Source organism: Lepisma saccharinum, chromosome 1 (genome assembly GCF_977018435.1).
Source record: "Lepisma saccharinum chromosome 1, izLepSacc3.1, whole genome shotgun sequence".
Classification (NCBI taxonomy): domain Eukaryota; kingdom Metazoa; phylum Arthropoda; class Insecta; order Zygentoma; family Lepismatidae; genus Lepisma; species Lepisma saccharinum.
Genome location: NC_139229.1, coordinates 127,592,463 through 127,608,747, shown reverse-complemented (window position 1 = coordinate 127,608,747; position 16,285 = coordinate 127,592,463). Strand labels below are relative to the sequence as shown.

Genomic DNA, 16,285 nt, shown 5'->3' with positions numbered 1-16,285 from the left:
TACAGGGAACAAAGAACGTGCTTTGAATGAAACCGGTTACCGGAAGTTGTCTGCTACAAGGCCAAGAGTTGCTCACTCACAGGGACCTGCTGAAATCTAGGTCAGAGCTGGACAGACGGTCCAGACTTCCAGGCACCACGCATCTGTATTTTGGAACATTCCTGCGATCTTATCTCTTAATTCTCAAGGTGGTGCCCCCCCCCCCCCCCATCATTCAGTTGTCAGCAGCTCTTAGGACAAGGAAACAAGTCAAGGTCGATTTAAAATAACATCCAAGCACATTCAATCTTCTCTTCTCGCGTATCCAAGAGAAAGCTAAATCACAATTGCAAAACAAGCCTAGCATGTTGGGTAGCACCCACCGGGTGCAGGGTAACATTGGCACACTTGGGGGAGGGGAGGCTAGAGGTCAAGTGCTATTGGATATCACCCAAGCTTGGTGTGGTGGTGTCTATTTTTTGATCAGACCCATTTGCGAGCGGTAGAGTACTTGTGAAGGGAATGAGAGTGAATAAAATGAGTGCAAAAAACTTATTTTTCGGCCGATTTCCTTCAATTTTTCAACTTTTTCCCAAATTTTTCACGGTTCCCAGGAAAAGGGTTGTAGAATCGAGAGTTGACTGTAACTGTTTTTTTTTTTTCATTTCCAGCATGTAAGATCTATAATAGAAATAAGTGATCAAGAGATGGCGGCAGTCATTGTTTTGTTTTAGTTAGGCATAGCAGGATTCACACTCCTTTTGCAATGCCATATGATGAACAACCAGCTTATTAGCTGCTGTCACCATTGAACCAGATGGATTCCCTGGTTTGTGGTGTGGCCTTTCCAAAGGGTTCAGAACACCCTGTGTAAAGACAACACCACTAATGTAGAGGGATGCAGATTAAAGGAATTATTTGTAATTTCATCAATAAACAGTTCTACCATTATTGATAGGTGGATAGATAGGCAGAAGTAGACAAAACTAAAAGTAATTCAGGCACCAGCATTTTTTTAAAAAAAATATTTAGTCATTATTCAAATACGGCCTAACAAAGCCATGAATCCAACTAAAAACAACCTTAAAACATAAAATTTAGTAATTATTACAAGACTGGATTAAAAGTAATTAATTCTTGCACTGGAGTGGAGTTCATACAGACCTCTATTTACATGGCTCTATTGGTAACAGCATGTATAACTACGCAATACATTCTACCAAATCGCTGAAGATTTTAAAATTCGGCTAGCAACAATGCAAAAATTTATGATGGCATATTTATGATTCCGATTTAATGGTACACGTGTTACAGAAAACACACACACATTAAAAAATATGTACTGTACTAGTTACTATATTTAAAAAAAGATAATGGAAATTTCCATAACATTTCCATAAAATTTCAAAAATATTAAAAAAATAGAGCTGAATTTGAAAATTCAGGCACCAAGTGAAAATTTTCAGGTACCATGGCGACTGGGCACCTTGTATTTTTCTACCTCTGTAGATAGGGATATGCATATTTCATTGTTGATGAAAATACAAAATGTTATTACTTACACAAAATAATATTTAAGAAAATTAAAACAGTTTCAATAATCTTCCAACTGCAGCAAAGTCTGATTCCACCCTAATGTGAAGATGAATAACAGTATGTGATTACCAATATGGGGCATTCACCATGTTAGTTTGTTCATCATAGTGCTGGATCTTGCGGATACAGTACCATGAGTGTCAGGTTCGATACCTGGTGGAGGTACAAGGGTCGTTCAAGGTTGACCGGGACTTTTATTTCTGCAGAGGAAATAGGTAGCAGAAGAAACACCAAACTATGTCAGTTTTTCAAAGTATTCTCCGTGCACGCCGAGGCACCGTTGCCATCGTTATGGCAGCTCCCGAATTCCTTTGGCGTAGAAAGAACTTGGTTGTTGTCGTAGCCACTGGAGGACATCGCTCCGCAGTGCTTCGTCTGTCGTGAATTTCTTCCCTCCCAGATTGTCTTTAAGGGGTGCAAACAAATGATAATCACTGGGGGCTAAATCCAGACTGTAGGGGGGATGGGGCAGAACTTCCCAGCGCATGTCGGCCAGAGGAGTTGTTGTCACATTGGCCGTGTGAGGGCAGGCATTGTCATGGAGAAGAATGACATTTCCAGACAACATCCCAGGTCTTTTCTTGCGAATGGACTTTTGTACAGCACCACTCAACAATGTGGAGTAATACTGGGCATTAATCGTGCTCCCTTTGTCCAGAAAATCCACATGGATAATGCCCTTCATGTCCCAGAAGACACTTGCCATGATCTTTCCAGCGGACATCTGCGTTTTGCTTTTCTTGGGGGGTGGGGAACCTTTATGCCGCCACTCCATGCTGCATATTTTGGTCTCTGGGGTTGAATTGTGCAACCATGTTTCATCACACGTGATGATGGATTGCAACAATTCATCACCTTCTGCTCGAAACCGATTCAGAAGCTGTTCACAGACCGTCCTGCGTGTCCACTTCTGATCGAACGTCAGCTGGCAGACACTCCCGACACTGATATTCACCTCGGCAGCAATATCCCGCACTGTTACTCGCCGGTTCTCAAGAATCATTTGCTCAACACGTGCGATATTCACTGGTGTGACTGCAGTCGGGCGAATGTGTCCATGCGCTTCATTTGTCACCAGCTCCCATCCTTTGCGAAACTGCTCACACCATTCGTACACTCTTGTCCGCGACATCGTTTGTTCACCATACTGTGCTTGCAATCATCTGAAAATCTCAGCTGGTTTCACTTTCTCCTTCACGAGAAATTTGATTACACACCGCTGCTCCACAGCCACAGACACACTGCTTGCTGCCATGTTCGCTGCAACTGCTGTGCATGCGCGAAATACGTCATGCCGGGCGCTAGTTACTCGAGAAGGAATACATTACGTCACCCGCACGTTTCATCATGATCTGGCTATTCATCGATTTTTTACGTACGAAAATCCTGGTCAACCTTGAATGACCCTTGTACATACTGGTTCAGATCACACCTTAATCTGTAGGTCCAGTCCCGATTAGCCTTACTGTGCATAAAGTGGACTTAAAACACCAAATCAATCCAATCCAAGTAACATGAGTGTGTTCTACACAAATCCTTTAATGTGATTAAATGTGTACAAAATCAATAACACACTTGTACATAACTGATGCAGTACATATGCCAAAAACTCAAGTAGGCTGATACAACATAAGGCTTCTCTTGCTGCTGTGAGCTGACATGCATCGAACCATGACGTCCCTCTCCCAAAGTTCTGTATGACCAAACAAGTGAAAGCGCTAAATAGATTGAAAACTTTGACTTCATGTCACCACATGGTTTTCTGTGTCTACTAGACACTGTAAAGTCAGCTTGGCAAGACACATTGACAAAATGAGGATTGGTGACATTCCTGTTTATTTTTTATCATATAAAATCTTGATAAATATACATCACAATACAGTGGACCCTTGATTTTACATTTTTCAGGGGACCAATGTGAAAGAACTTCAAATGCAGATAAGTGAAAAATCCGGGAAAATTTTATAGCATTTTGTTCTATTGGGACCATGAAGATTGAATGTATAATGAGGGAAAATGTAAAAACCTAGAACGTAAAGTCGGGGTTCCACTCTGAATTTCATGAGGCTTGGATTATTAGGTGCCATAACTTTTCATGCTCATGAAGAAAAATCCCTGAACAATACATGAAGAATTACCAGTACTAATAATTCCCAGTCAGTAGATACTGTGATGCGGGGAGAAAAAAAAAGGCAGCAGTAGCCTGGTCCAAGCGACAAGCAACATGTGCAGAATGACATTCTTGTGTGAAGGTTGCATTTATTTTATAAGTTTAATTCTCAAGCAACATTACAAAAAATTTTTTATAGTTTGGTGTGAAATTCCCATTATAATAACACCAAGACTACCAGTAGAATTGCCTCAATTTGGAGGGAAAATGCACTAAAATATGAAGTCCCCCCCCCCCATCATAAATTGTAAATTAATAAAATAACTTAATACGCAGAATAATCACCTTCACTAAAATATAGAAATAGTAATTTTTTTATACCTGTCTGTGTTTCTCCACAACATTTCCATAAAAACGATATGTATCTGGAAATCCCTGAGATCTAGCACATTCTCTCACACTGACAAGCCGACATTGCTCTGGATGTAGAACTCTTCCCTAAATAAGAAATATGATTTTATGCTAAACATTAATACCATATGAACAATAAGCAAAATTAAATGAATATTGTTTGATACATGAATTCTTGAGAAAGCACAAGTTTCCTTTATGTGAAGTCCATTTTTACTGTATTTAAACAATAATTTTACCCCTTAATTGAATCTTAACAGGCTTTCTCTATATTGCTATGCTGACAAAAATCTTAGGCTCCTGAAGCATGAAAATGATTACTGATAGATATGAGTAAAATGATCAACTTTACAAGAAAAAGTCATGCTTAAAGACTAAGACATGTAAACTAAACAAATTAAATGGAACACACATAATTGAATACTACCCTACTCCACATTTCATTAGGTACAAATTGCAACCATTTGTGGTTACAGTCATATCTGATTAATTCAAAATTATGGTAATTCCTGCTAACAATTCAGTTTCAGCACCAAATTAATGACAATCATTTTGCATAATTTCAAGGATATTTGCAGGGAACTCGAACTCCAGGAAAATATTGGCTGGAATCAATATGTACAAGAATCCTGTAAACTCCTCTTTCCTGTCCCATTTGTGCCACATGGATTGCCCACCTAAGTCTTCTTGATTTAATTATTCTAATAATATTTAGATATGAATACAAATTATGCAATTCTAAATTATATAACCTTCCTCACTCACCTGTCTCCTCATCCCTTTTAGGTCCAAATATTTCCCTAAGGATCTCATTTTCAAATACTCCCAATGTAAGAGACCAAGATTCACATCCATATAATACTACAGGTAAAATTATGGTTCTCTATATTTTAACTTTTAGTTTCTTAAGTATTATGTGAGAAGATAAAAGTTTATGAACAGAAAAGTAACACACATTTCCTGAATTAAATCTGCTTTTTATTTCCTCTAACATCATTTTCATTTGTTAGCATTACCCCTAAGTACTTGAATTTGGAAACTGATTCAAACGAGTTATCAATAATTAAATTTTGATTATTACCTAACACTTGGTTTTAGCCTGTAAGCATATATTTAATTTTCTCTTTGCTAACTTCCAAACCTCTCTCTTTAACTACATTTAAAAAAAAAATAGCATTATTCTTAATTGTATTTATATCATCCCCAGTAAGTCTACATCATCTGCATATGCTAACAACTGAGTCGGACTGTTTAATTTTAGTCCTTCATTAGTTTATTTTATGTACAGAAAGGGAGGAAAGGGGGGGGGCAGATTAATGGAAACACTTGAAGAAGTCATACAGTGCACTTTAATCTTTAGGACAGCTTGGATTCATCGTGGAATCGTGTCGTACAAGCCCTGAATAGTCTCTAATGGAATATTGTACCATTCTTCCAGAAGCATATCATGCAGTTGCTGCAGAGATGACTGTGGAGGAAATCTGTGTTGTACTTGATCCTCTAAAACAGACTACAGTGGTTCAATAATGTTGAGGTCTGGTGATTGCACTGGCCAGGAAAGGTGTTGAAGTTCATCTGAACAGCTCTGGCAGCGTGAATAGGCACATTATCATCATGAAAGACTGCATCTTTGTTAGGGGAACAACAGCTGTGTCATAGGATGTACCTGGTTCTCCTAAAATATCCACATTTACTGGCCGTAATTTTACCTTGCAGAGAAATGATGGAGCCAACAGGAGATCACTGCCCAAACCATCAAGGATCTGCCTCCATGTCTGACAGTAGGATGTAGGCTTTGCTGCTGTAGTTCGTTCTATGGTTCATTGTGACAATCCTCTTTAATGCTCGGTGATCCCTGCCAGCTAGGGTTGGCTCTTGTCAGCTATTTCTCTTCGCTGATTTTGTCTTGCCACGATTTATGTATGTCGCCATAACCTTCGACACTGTCCCCTTTGCTATACCATATAAAGTGGCAGTCTTCGTTACTAATGGAACAGTTAAATGCACCCCAACAATCCCCTCTTTGGAAATCCAACAGGTCTCCAATTTTGTAGTTTTACCTTGGAAACGTTGCACACAAAAGTTCATACTGCACCGATTCAGGCACTACATGCAATGGGAAATCATGGTGATGATAAATGCCCATTGCAATGCATGATGGGTCAGTGATGCCAACTCAGGACAAATTACACTTTCCTTTGCAGTGTCCATCCCCTGTACATTTCAACAGATGCCTTGATGTCTATACTGGTTTAGCACTTTAAAAATAGCCATTCTCTAACAGTCTCTGCCAGACCCTGTGGCTGAGTGGTTAGCACATCGCACTGTGACGCCAAGGATCTCAGGTTCGAATCCCGCTCGGGCTTGGTTGTTTGTGAACGTCCATTCATCAATTTCATCTCTCATCCACCCATCTTTGAAAATTAGCCAAGAGGCACAAAACACGAAGTAAAATAAACTAAATCAATCAAATCTAACAGTCTCTGATGCCAAAACCACTTAGGAAAAGAAAACATAGAATTGAGTACAAAAGAATTGTTCATTTTATTAACAAAATTAACCTGAACAAACATGAAGACTCGTTAAACTCAGTATGGCACTTGTTGTTATAAAAAATATTGCATGACAAAACTGCAGCTCTTCCAAACTTGAAAATGAAACTTAATGAATAATGAATTGAATTTACAACATTTTATATTTGTTTTTAATGTTAGTTTAAGAAATTTAATTGATTGATTGATTTAGTTTATTTTACTTCGCGTTTTGTGCCTCTTGGCTAATGTGCGAAGATGGGGATGAGTGATGAAATGATGAAATTGATGAATGGACATTCACAAACAACCAAGCCCGAGTGGGATTCGAATCCGAGACCCTTGTTGTCGCAGTGCGATGTGCTAAGCACTCTACCACAGGGTCCGGTTTAAGAAATTTAAATATTACAAGTAATATATTACAATACAACAAAAAAATAATTATATCAAAGAGGAAAAATAAAAGGGAGGGGAACGAAGAGATAACAAAATTTGGAGTTTTCACCAGCCCAATATCAGACTTGGCATTTTTGTTGCAATTATTATATGATAAAATCTGAAACAAATTAATTAACATACAGAAACCAAATACAAAATCTGCCAGATATACCAATAAAACAGTAAGATACTTATATTATCTTTCATAATCATGCAGGCACATGATACATAAGTTATATTTTATATTTAAAATTTACATTTCTGAGTCAGACACTTTAAAGTATCAAAGCATCATCAATAATATTATTACAAATAAAATAGGAGATAACTACCTGCTTTCCCATTGGCTCGGGGTTAGTGATAGTTGTACCAAAGAAACCATCCCATCCCAATCGCCCATACAGTCCTGCCCAGTTATTATGCCTATTTCCAGTGTGTGGTAAGCACCATGGGATCAACGTGCCAAACTGTTTGTCCATTGGATCACATGAACTACCTGTAGCACATGAACAAACACCACGGAAAGCACCAGTGGAAGATTTTCCATTCTTCTTATCATGGTACAAATACTGCCTGCAGGAAAAAACATCAGAAATGTATTAGTATTATCACTTTTATTCTTCTAGATTATTTGAAATAAGAATTACACTTATTATATGGAATGCCAACTAGGAAAAGGATGAGCCCTCTGCCATGCCAAACTGGATGTCATGAGAAATGATGAGTTCTGTAATTTGCTACATTCTGTGTATTCGCTGCCCAAGTCCAGGCTGTAGCCCTGCCACAATATCACAGCACGAAATGGCAAACTTTCCCCCTCTCCGCTCCTCTGCAGTAAACAGGGATGAAGAACTGACAACAGCGCCTGACCCCTATTCGTTGAATTCTTGCATGCTCGGTCAAAACCTTTCCGCTAACCTCCTATTCAAATGTTGTTTCCCTTAGCCATAGTTGTCATTTCCACCCAAATTTGTGTACCATTACTAACACATTTTGCATCCTGCACCATTACTATAGAGCATGTCCCAAAATGATTATCGGAAATGATTGATTGATTGATTAATTTGCTTTATTTTACTTCGCTTTTTGTGCCACTTTTGGCTAATTTGCGAAGATGGGGATGAGTGATGATGTGATGGAATTGATGAATGGACACTTCCAAATATCCATGCCCAGTCCGGGATTTGAACCCTGGTGTAGTAGCGCGATGTGCTAACCACTCCGCAATGGGCACTGGCTTTTGGTGCAAATAAATATAGTGGAACCACATGCACAAAATCCTGCACAGACCTGCAACTCCTGTGCACCACACTCCCACGTTGAGGGAAGGGACAGAGTGGAGAGCATGCTTCCTTATGGCCAGAGTTGAAAGGAAGAAGAGAAAGCTGCGCAGAGACTTTTCTCCGAAGGTTCTTTTCCTTGTGGTCGCTCTATAGCCAACATTGGCCGATACCGGCAGTCACACGAAAGACAGAAGTGAAGAGGGTAAGTATAAATTGCTGAATCCCCTTCGTGCTTGAACGTAGATAAAACAAAGCTAATTTCACAGTGACCTTCGTCCCTCTTTTCCAAGAACTCCGCAACTACCTGATCCGGCATTAGTGAGGCGGGGGGTTAAAAACATCCACCTATCTTACCACCACGAGCTTCAAGCAAGAATTGGCAATGAATGGTTTATTCCCCAGTATGATTGCACAATATAGAGAATGTCTACAATTCCTTTCATACATCCCATACTCACTAAATATGCAGTTCCCGTAACGTATCTAGGGTTCAGATGTGGGGGTCACGTGTAAAAATTGTACACTTACTTCTATATATGTTGGAAAATTACGTTTTTGATAACCGCTATCGTTCTCCATACAAACAGATAACAACCATGTTTGATGATATGAACAAGTGACGTTCGGCATTCGTTACGCTATCTACAGCGTTGCCACACTGTTCCTTTGTTATTGCAGAGTATTAAGATCATTAATTGTTGAAGCATCGTGGAAAAGAGGAGTCATAACATTTTTAATGTCCAACAGTTACTTAAGTGGAGTGTGGAGGAGGATGGAAAAAATTGACGGACTTTGGCATTTTGACCATGTGTCCACTCGGGCATGTTTCGAAATTGTACAAAAACCGTACATGCATTGACAGGGTGGCTACAGACAAGCAGAAATGTGACTTTTCCAGGTTTTCCAGGACAAATTTTGCATTTGGTATTCCAGTATTTAAAAAATAAATTCGTTCTACATGCACAAAACACGTGCATATTCGAATAATGACGTCACTGATACTGCATAAAATCACTAATTTCTCGGGTGTAACAAATTTCTGCAATGTAAAAAGTACGACAACGAGCAAATGAACTAGTTGATCAGGTTGCTTCTAAACGGGTCGCAAACGAAGGACTAGAACAGGTTCACTGGGGGAACGAAGTAGTGAGTCCCTTTGTTTTTACTCGGCATCCGCACCCATCCAGTGTTACGTCAACCACAGTCAGTTACGTGAAATTTTGCTCTACAAGCTTTATTGCAGATCCAAAACCAATGAACTGTCTGAACACCAACCTGCTCCGCTTCACGTATCAAAAGAGAATGGGTTCCGAACGGGTGTGTTCTTGAAGAAAGAAAATTTCCTCACCACACACAAAGCTAAAGCAACATTTTATCCGCAAGAAATTCTGAGGATGGCTGGTGCGTCGATTTTGTCTTGAGTAGCTTGTTCTCTAAGGAAAAATCTCACGCCTCCCCAGGTTCACAAGAACGAGTCGCAAAATGAACAGATCCAAGAACCTAGATCCGAGAGTAAATAAATATAGAATTGAAATGCAAAGGAACCATAATTTTGTACGTAACAAACTAGAAGTCATAATGACACGAGGAACAAATTTTTGAACTGAATCTTTTGGGGGGGACTGGAATCACAAGAACCGAATTCGGAAGTGGAAATTAACCGTTCGTTCATTTTGTAACTGATTCTCCTGCAACTCCAAAATGCCCGTAAATTCCAGAAAATATGCAAAATTCCCTGACTATTCCCTGAGCAATCAAATTCCCTGACTTTTCCCTGTTTTCCAGTCATGTAACAACCCTGCATTAGTAGAGGCACATATTTTTGGTAAATAAAAAAGCAAAATTTCGGTACAAAAACAGAGCCTATTTTGGGTTCAAAAGTGGTAAATAAATAAAATTTCGGTGTTATAGCGGTGAATAATCACATCAAAAGTGCTATATAAAATGACATTTTGGTTTTAAAATTGTGAATATAATCCTAAATTTGATTTAAAAACTGCACTTATTACATAAAATAAACTTATCCCTTCTAATAGCACATTTATGTAGTTACCAGAGTATTAAGTTTATTCCTGTGTAAAGGAGTCCACTTTAGCTTCTCAAATATTTACAGCAGAATTAATCAATTTTCAGTGAATTGCATAACTCACAGGATACTTCAGACTTCAGAAAGTGTCATGTCGGTATATAAACGGTAAATTTCGTGTTTAAGAGTCAATTTCGCATTTTGCAGTTCAGTTTGCATTATTTCGTGACAAAACAGGGTAGAAAAATGCACCCCAGACCTTTCAGAAGCATGAGAAATGAACATTACAGCATGTTATTTCATATTTCGTGTTTTCGTCAAAAACTAAATTTGCATGCCTCTAGCCATTAGTGACAGTATGGTCAGACGATGATGCAGACCATTCATGGGAGGCAGATGCCTCATGCACGACCCCTCACACTTGACCATAAGTGAGCTCTTTTGCATCACTTTAAGTGGGAACCCTGACCTCACGTGCTACAACTTTCATCTCTTCCTTCAGCTGAAGCAGTTTCTGGCAGGACATACATTTTGACAGTAACGCTGCTGTACAGATGGTTCCGCTGTACACATGACATGGGCATACAAAATTTAGTGCCATACCACAACAAATACCTGAAGAACGGTGGTGAATATGTCGAAAAGTAAGTTATGGATCACTGTAATTAAGACAATAAAATGTCAATTATTACCGAAGTTTGTATTTCAATTTATGGCTAATTGGAATGTACTTTCTGGACCGCCCTCCAAATAAAGCTTCAGCCTGTTAAATTCAATAACAGTACACCAAAAGTGAAAATTCAGTAGAGCTGGCAGAGGAACATTGATTACTGACAAAAATGGTATGTCTTTAGGATTGAGCCTGAAAGTTTTTCCGAGGAAATGCTGTACTACATCAGGCAAAAAATCGGATGCATAAGAGTGCCATGCATGCATTTTTATGCTGTAGTGAGACATTTTTTCGCAATATTAGTCAGATTTAAGATTGAAGATTTCCTGGCGACGATTGATGAAATGATTCTCAGGCTATGGACCAAGTGAGTTGTGGAAAAGATTCCAAGCTTTTGAGAGCAAACTTCACTCTCATCTTCAGGAACTTCTACCCTCTATGTTAGCTCTCAAAAGCTTGGAATCCTTTCCACAACTCACCTGGTCAATGGCCCGAGAGAATCTTTACATTAGTCAGATTTTTCAATGTTCCTTCAGATTGTCCACACAATGCCCTACTACAGTGTTGGACATCTGTCAGAGGGTGCCAGAATGGGTGCACTCTTCTGGTTGACTGGTCCGACCCCTTATAGCTCCCATAGACAAGAAAACAAATGTCAATAGATTTTCAATGTGACATTTATAGGTTCATCAATTGTGTCTGCCTCACTGGAAATTTCTCCTCCCCCACCTCCTCACCTTCCATCACATGTTTCTGATACCGTGGTTGTGTCCAAAGCATAATAGAGAACTAAACGTTTACGCCAAAGGCTGGCAAGATGATTTGCCACTTAAGTGCAGCGCTTATTACGACTTCTTCTACATCAAATGTCTGGCAGGTTCATTACATCACATCGCATTGCATCTATACTTCAACAAAGAAACATTTGTCAATCAAGACAAAATTCCCTGACTTTTTTGACCTCTTTAACTCCCTGACTTTTCCAGGTTTTCCAGGTCTGTTGCCACCCTGATTGATAACTATGCATGAAAGTGTTCTGCAACTGTTGTTTACAGAAAGAAAAAAAAAGCCATGTAATTACTCAGTGTCCTTGAGGAAAGGAACATTTTTCACCCTTCTACAGGTTTGCATTTTCATGTGACTGTAGGTCTCCAATTGTCCCTTGCATATTATTTGTGAAGAGGCTGAAATTTCGTCATTCCATACTGGAGTTGACTGGGCTTCCTTTAGTCGGGAGGTTTTAGAATATTCATTTTATAAGAACAGTCAGAAAATTGGAGGTGTAGGAAAAGTCGTCGAGATTGACGAATCTAAGTTCGGAAAAAGGAAGTACCATCACGGTCATCGTGTGGAGGGACAATGGGTTTTTGGAGGTATCAAAAGAGGAAGCGGACGGTATTTCCTGGTAACAATTGAGAAAAGGGACGCAGACACTTTGATATCTTTGATTAAGGAATGGATTCTGCCAGGTACAACTATCATTTCCAACTGCTGGAAGGCATACGACACGCTTACGGAAGAAGGTTATGAGCCCCTGAAGGTAAATCACAGTGATAAGGAGACTGGGGCTCGCACAAACAGTATTGAGTCAACATGGAGGAAGGCTAAAGCCACTTTGAATTTGTCTGGAACAAAAAAAACTTTCCTTTTCCGGTTACCTAGCAAAATATATGTTCCTGAAAAGGTGCATTCAGTTAGGATGTGATCCCACGTTGGAATTTTTCAAACTAGCCGGGATGATATACAATCCCACAACCTCCGAGGAGAATGAGGAAGATGACAGTGAGAACGACGAGGTAGAAGAGCATGTGGACTGCGGACTTTGATTAGAGGTAGTTTTGGCAACAGTGTTTGAGTGTTCTTCTACAAAAATGGCATTTTGCACAGTGAGGAAGCTAGTGGTACAAAACTTATATTTTGTTAGAATATGCGCTTCTTGGAAAAAGATTTAACTGATATACCCATGAAACTTTTTCCGGTAAGGTTACGGTAAGAAAGTATCTTGAATATCGTTAATATTTGGTAGATTAACTAATTTTTGCCTTCTGATCAGCACAAACCATTTACGGGTAGCCCCATGAACCATTTCAGGTAAGGTTAGGTTAGGTTAGGCAAGCTGTTAAAATTTTGTTCGTAAGACAATGAGATAGAGCTCTAAAAAAAAAAATCGACTTATATCGGCTTTTTCCCCCGATTTCCACATGTGACCCCCGCATTTTTACAACAGATTCGTGATTGGAAGGCCAAAATTAGTTGTATACCAAATATTAACGAAATTGGAGACATTCTCTGTATTCTGCAATCGCTCCTATTTCCCAACGCTTTAACTAAGCAGTTACATGCCTTCGTAGTCACGTTTAGGTTCAGCTTGCACTTACCCATGCCTTTGATCTTGCCATCTGCTTCCCAGGGGGGTGGGGTTTTATCCAGTGTTTCTAGGAAAATCTATGGAACTTCCTGTGCTGGTCTCCCAATATGTCACAAGGAAGGGTGAACGAAATTTAAAAGGTCAAATGTTGAGATGAGCTGTTGCCTTTGCCCGTTCTTCTAGCCACTTAAAATCTTTGGTATCAGTATAAGAAAATGAACCGATACTCACCGATGCTGATACAGCTGGTATAATTAAATAAAAAAATCATGGTTTTTTTATACACCTTGTTTTGGGATGATGTATTTATAGATTGTGAGTTTGGCCCTAATACTGTAAAATTCGATGCATGTAACTGCCAACTGCGATAGAGTTTGAGAAAGGTTATGCAGCTTGACATTCATATCTTCTGTCACAAACCTACAATGCAAACACACAGCCTTGATCCCTGTATATTTCATCACTGGGGATGCCATTAGTTGCATGAAAATTATATTACTTATTCACATTTCACATTTTCGCACATCATGAAAATTCAATGTCCCTACCTATTAAGTATTTAAAATAAATCAGGCTGGCCCAGCTTGTATTGAACTGATAAGGTTTCGTGTGAAGAAGAAACTTACAATTTTTTTGTGTATGTTCCATCACTAAGTCGCACAGCAAGGTTAGGCAAATCTCTCCAGTCTGATCCTGCAGCTTTAGGAATGTAGCTTACTCTTGCTTCAACAATTGGAGGCATCTCCTTGCAGCTGTGGTCTCTGAGAAGGGGATTGTACTGGTTTCCTCTCATCTAAAATTCACAAATTAACAGTCATTTTTAAAAGAGTTAAGAAGGAATTGCAATCTGTGAAGAATTTCTATTATTACTAGGACTGAGCTAATACCAATGCCGATATTCATACTGGCTCCCACTGATACCAATTGTAATGATCTAAAGTAATTCAAAAGTGTTAATAAATATTAATATGCAAGTTTTCCATGGGAACTATCAGAAGTCATTTCTCCCCACAATGTTGTTCCTAAAAAAAAAGAAAATTATGCATTTTGCATGAAGAGGCTGAAATTTCGTCGTTCCATACTGGAGTTGACTGGGCTCTCTTTAGTCGGGAGGTTTTAGAATATTCATTTTATAAGAACAGTCAGAAAATTGGAGGTGTAGGTGTAGTCAAATTCCAACTGATACTTTCCCATACCAATTAATATCACTGGTATTGGCTGATACATTGGAATCAGTTGGACTCATTCCTAATTATCACATAAAAACAAGTTTATTTACAAACGCAGAAATTGTAATATGGTTATAAAACACTCAAATAAATATATATGTTGCCCTTCAAGTGACCTCTACTTGTGTTGCGTCGTACGTACTTGATTAGCTGACACTCAAAGTCACTCTGCCGCTGTAAACCTCATGCATCGAATGCAATTACGAGCCGGAAAATAGCAGCAGCTGTCGAGCAGACGCGTAGCCATGTTCAGTAAACACATGCGAAAGTTCACATGTGAAGATCGTAAGATATAGCTGTGCTGAGAATTTGTTTAAAAAAGTACATATATGATTGATATCAGGGTTAACTGGTGGCGTGGTTTAAGGAGGGTATTGGGCATCAGCTATCAGCATAATTGCTATTTTATTTTTGTTTTTACTGCCCGCACATACAAAAAAAGTTATAGCGATTCCCATGGCAGAGAATGTTGTTGTGCATTTCCAACATTCGCTCGAGGTAATGCTAAAAATATACACCATACCTACATAATACGTATATGTGAAGAAATAAATGAAGCATTGTGTGTGTAGTTTCTAATAATTTCAAAATTTTTCTTAATTGTTCGATTGATTTGGTTTATTTAACTTCGCATTTCTTCCACATTTAGCTAATCGCGAAGATAATGAGTGATGATATGATGAAGGAACACTCAGAAAGAACACATACTCAGGCCGGGATTCGAACACGGGACCTGTGTCATCGTAGCGCGCTGTGCTATAACCACTCAGCCACGGAGGGCGGCTCAATGTTTTCTTATGATAATTATGATTATTAATATTACTAACTATAACAACAAGAACATGTATTTATCTCAACAAGAGAACGAACGTTAGTAACGTATAGCATGTTGTCTTTTAATAATACTTCAAGTTCGAGGTCAAGCACTTGTGCCACGAAAGCGTAATATATCATGATATCTTTTCCTCCAGCTGAAAATCGCGAAGGGAAACATGGGGAAAGTGTTTTTGTGTTTTTTATGCTAGTTAATTGGTCCTAAGCGCTAAGCATGTATGTTTACCCGCCCTCGCTGTGCTGTTTACGATTGATACTGTGCGCTGACTTGGGGGGGGGGGGGGGCAGCAATGTGGTGTTCATGAGGGCCAACGACCTCCAATGATACTTCCCTGTTGTGAAATTGGCGACATTTGCAGTAGATGGGGTGGGGGAGGCTGCAAGCAGTGTTGCCAATTCCAGAGAGAAAAAATCTCTAGTTTGCAGCATGCATTGTAGGTTATAGTAATAGAAGTTGTAGTAATAGAATACAGGTGCAGCAGCTCTACAATAAAAACTGCAGAACCGCTAAATTATTTGAGATAGTACTTTGCGTGAAAATTTACTAAGTTTGCATTTCATATTGTAGGAAAAAAGTAAGCAATATCCAAGGACGGAATTCCTTCTCGCACATTACGCCTCACCATGTTTATAATTTATATTATTATTGTTTGCAGAGCCACTACACTACACTACACTACACACACACACACACTACACACTACACACACACACACACACAGAGTTGACACTGCTTTATGCGTAATTGTTTTATACGTAAATTACTGTAGGTCTCAGATAAATATAATTTAAAAACGTGTTAATTAAACC

The 16,285-nt window shown here is 39.0% G+C and overlaps 1 protein-coding gene across 1 annotated transcript in view; it reads right to left on the bottom strand.

Annotated features, from left to right (window-relative positions):
• LOC146000963 (DNA (cytosine-5)-methyltransferase 1.S-like) overlaps positions 1 to 16,285 on the bottom strand; it is a 126,812-nt gene that overhangs the window by 11,976 nt on the left and 98,551 nt on the right. The window contains exons 23-25 of the mRNA XM_083138410.1: positions 14,039 to 14,205; positions 7,398 to 7,638; positions 4,067 to 4,183 (exon numbers count right to left, since the gene is read on the bottom strand). Of these exons, the coding sequence (XP_082994536.1) occupies positions 4,067 to 4,183; positions 7,398 to 7,638; positions 14,039 to 14,205 (525 nt within the window). The remainder of the gene's footprint in view (positions 1 to 4,066; positions 4,184 to 7,397; positions 7,639 to 14,038; positions 14,206 to 16,285) is intronic.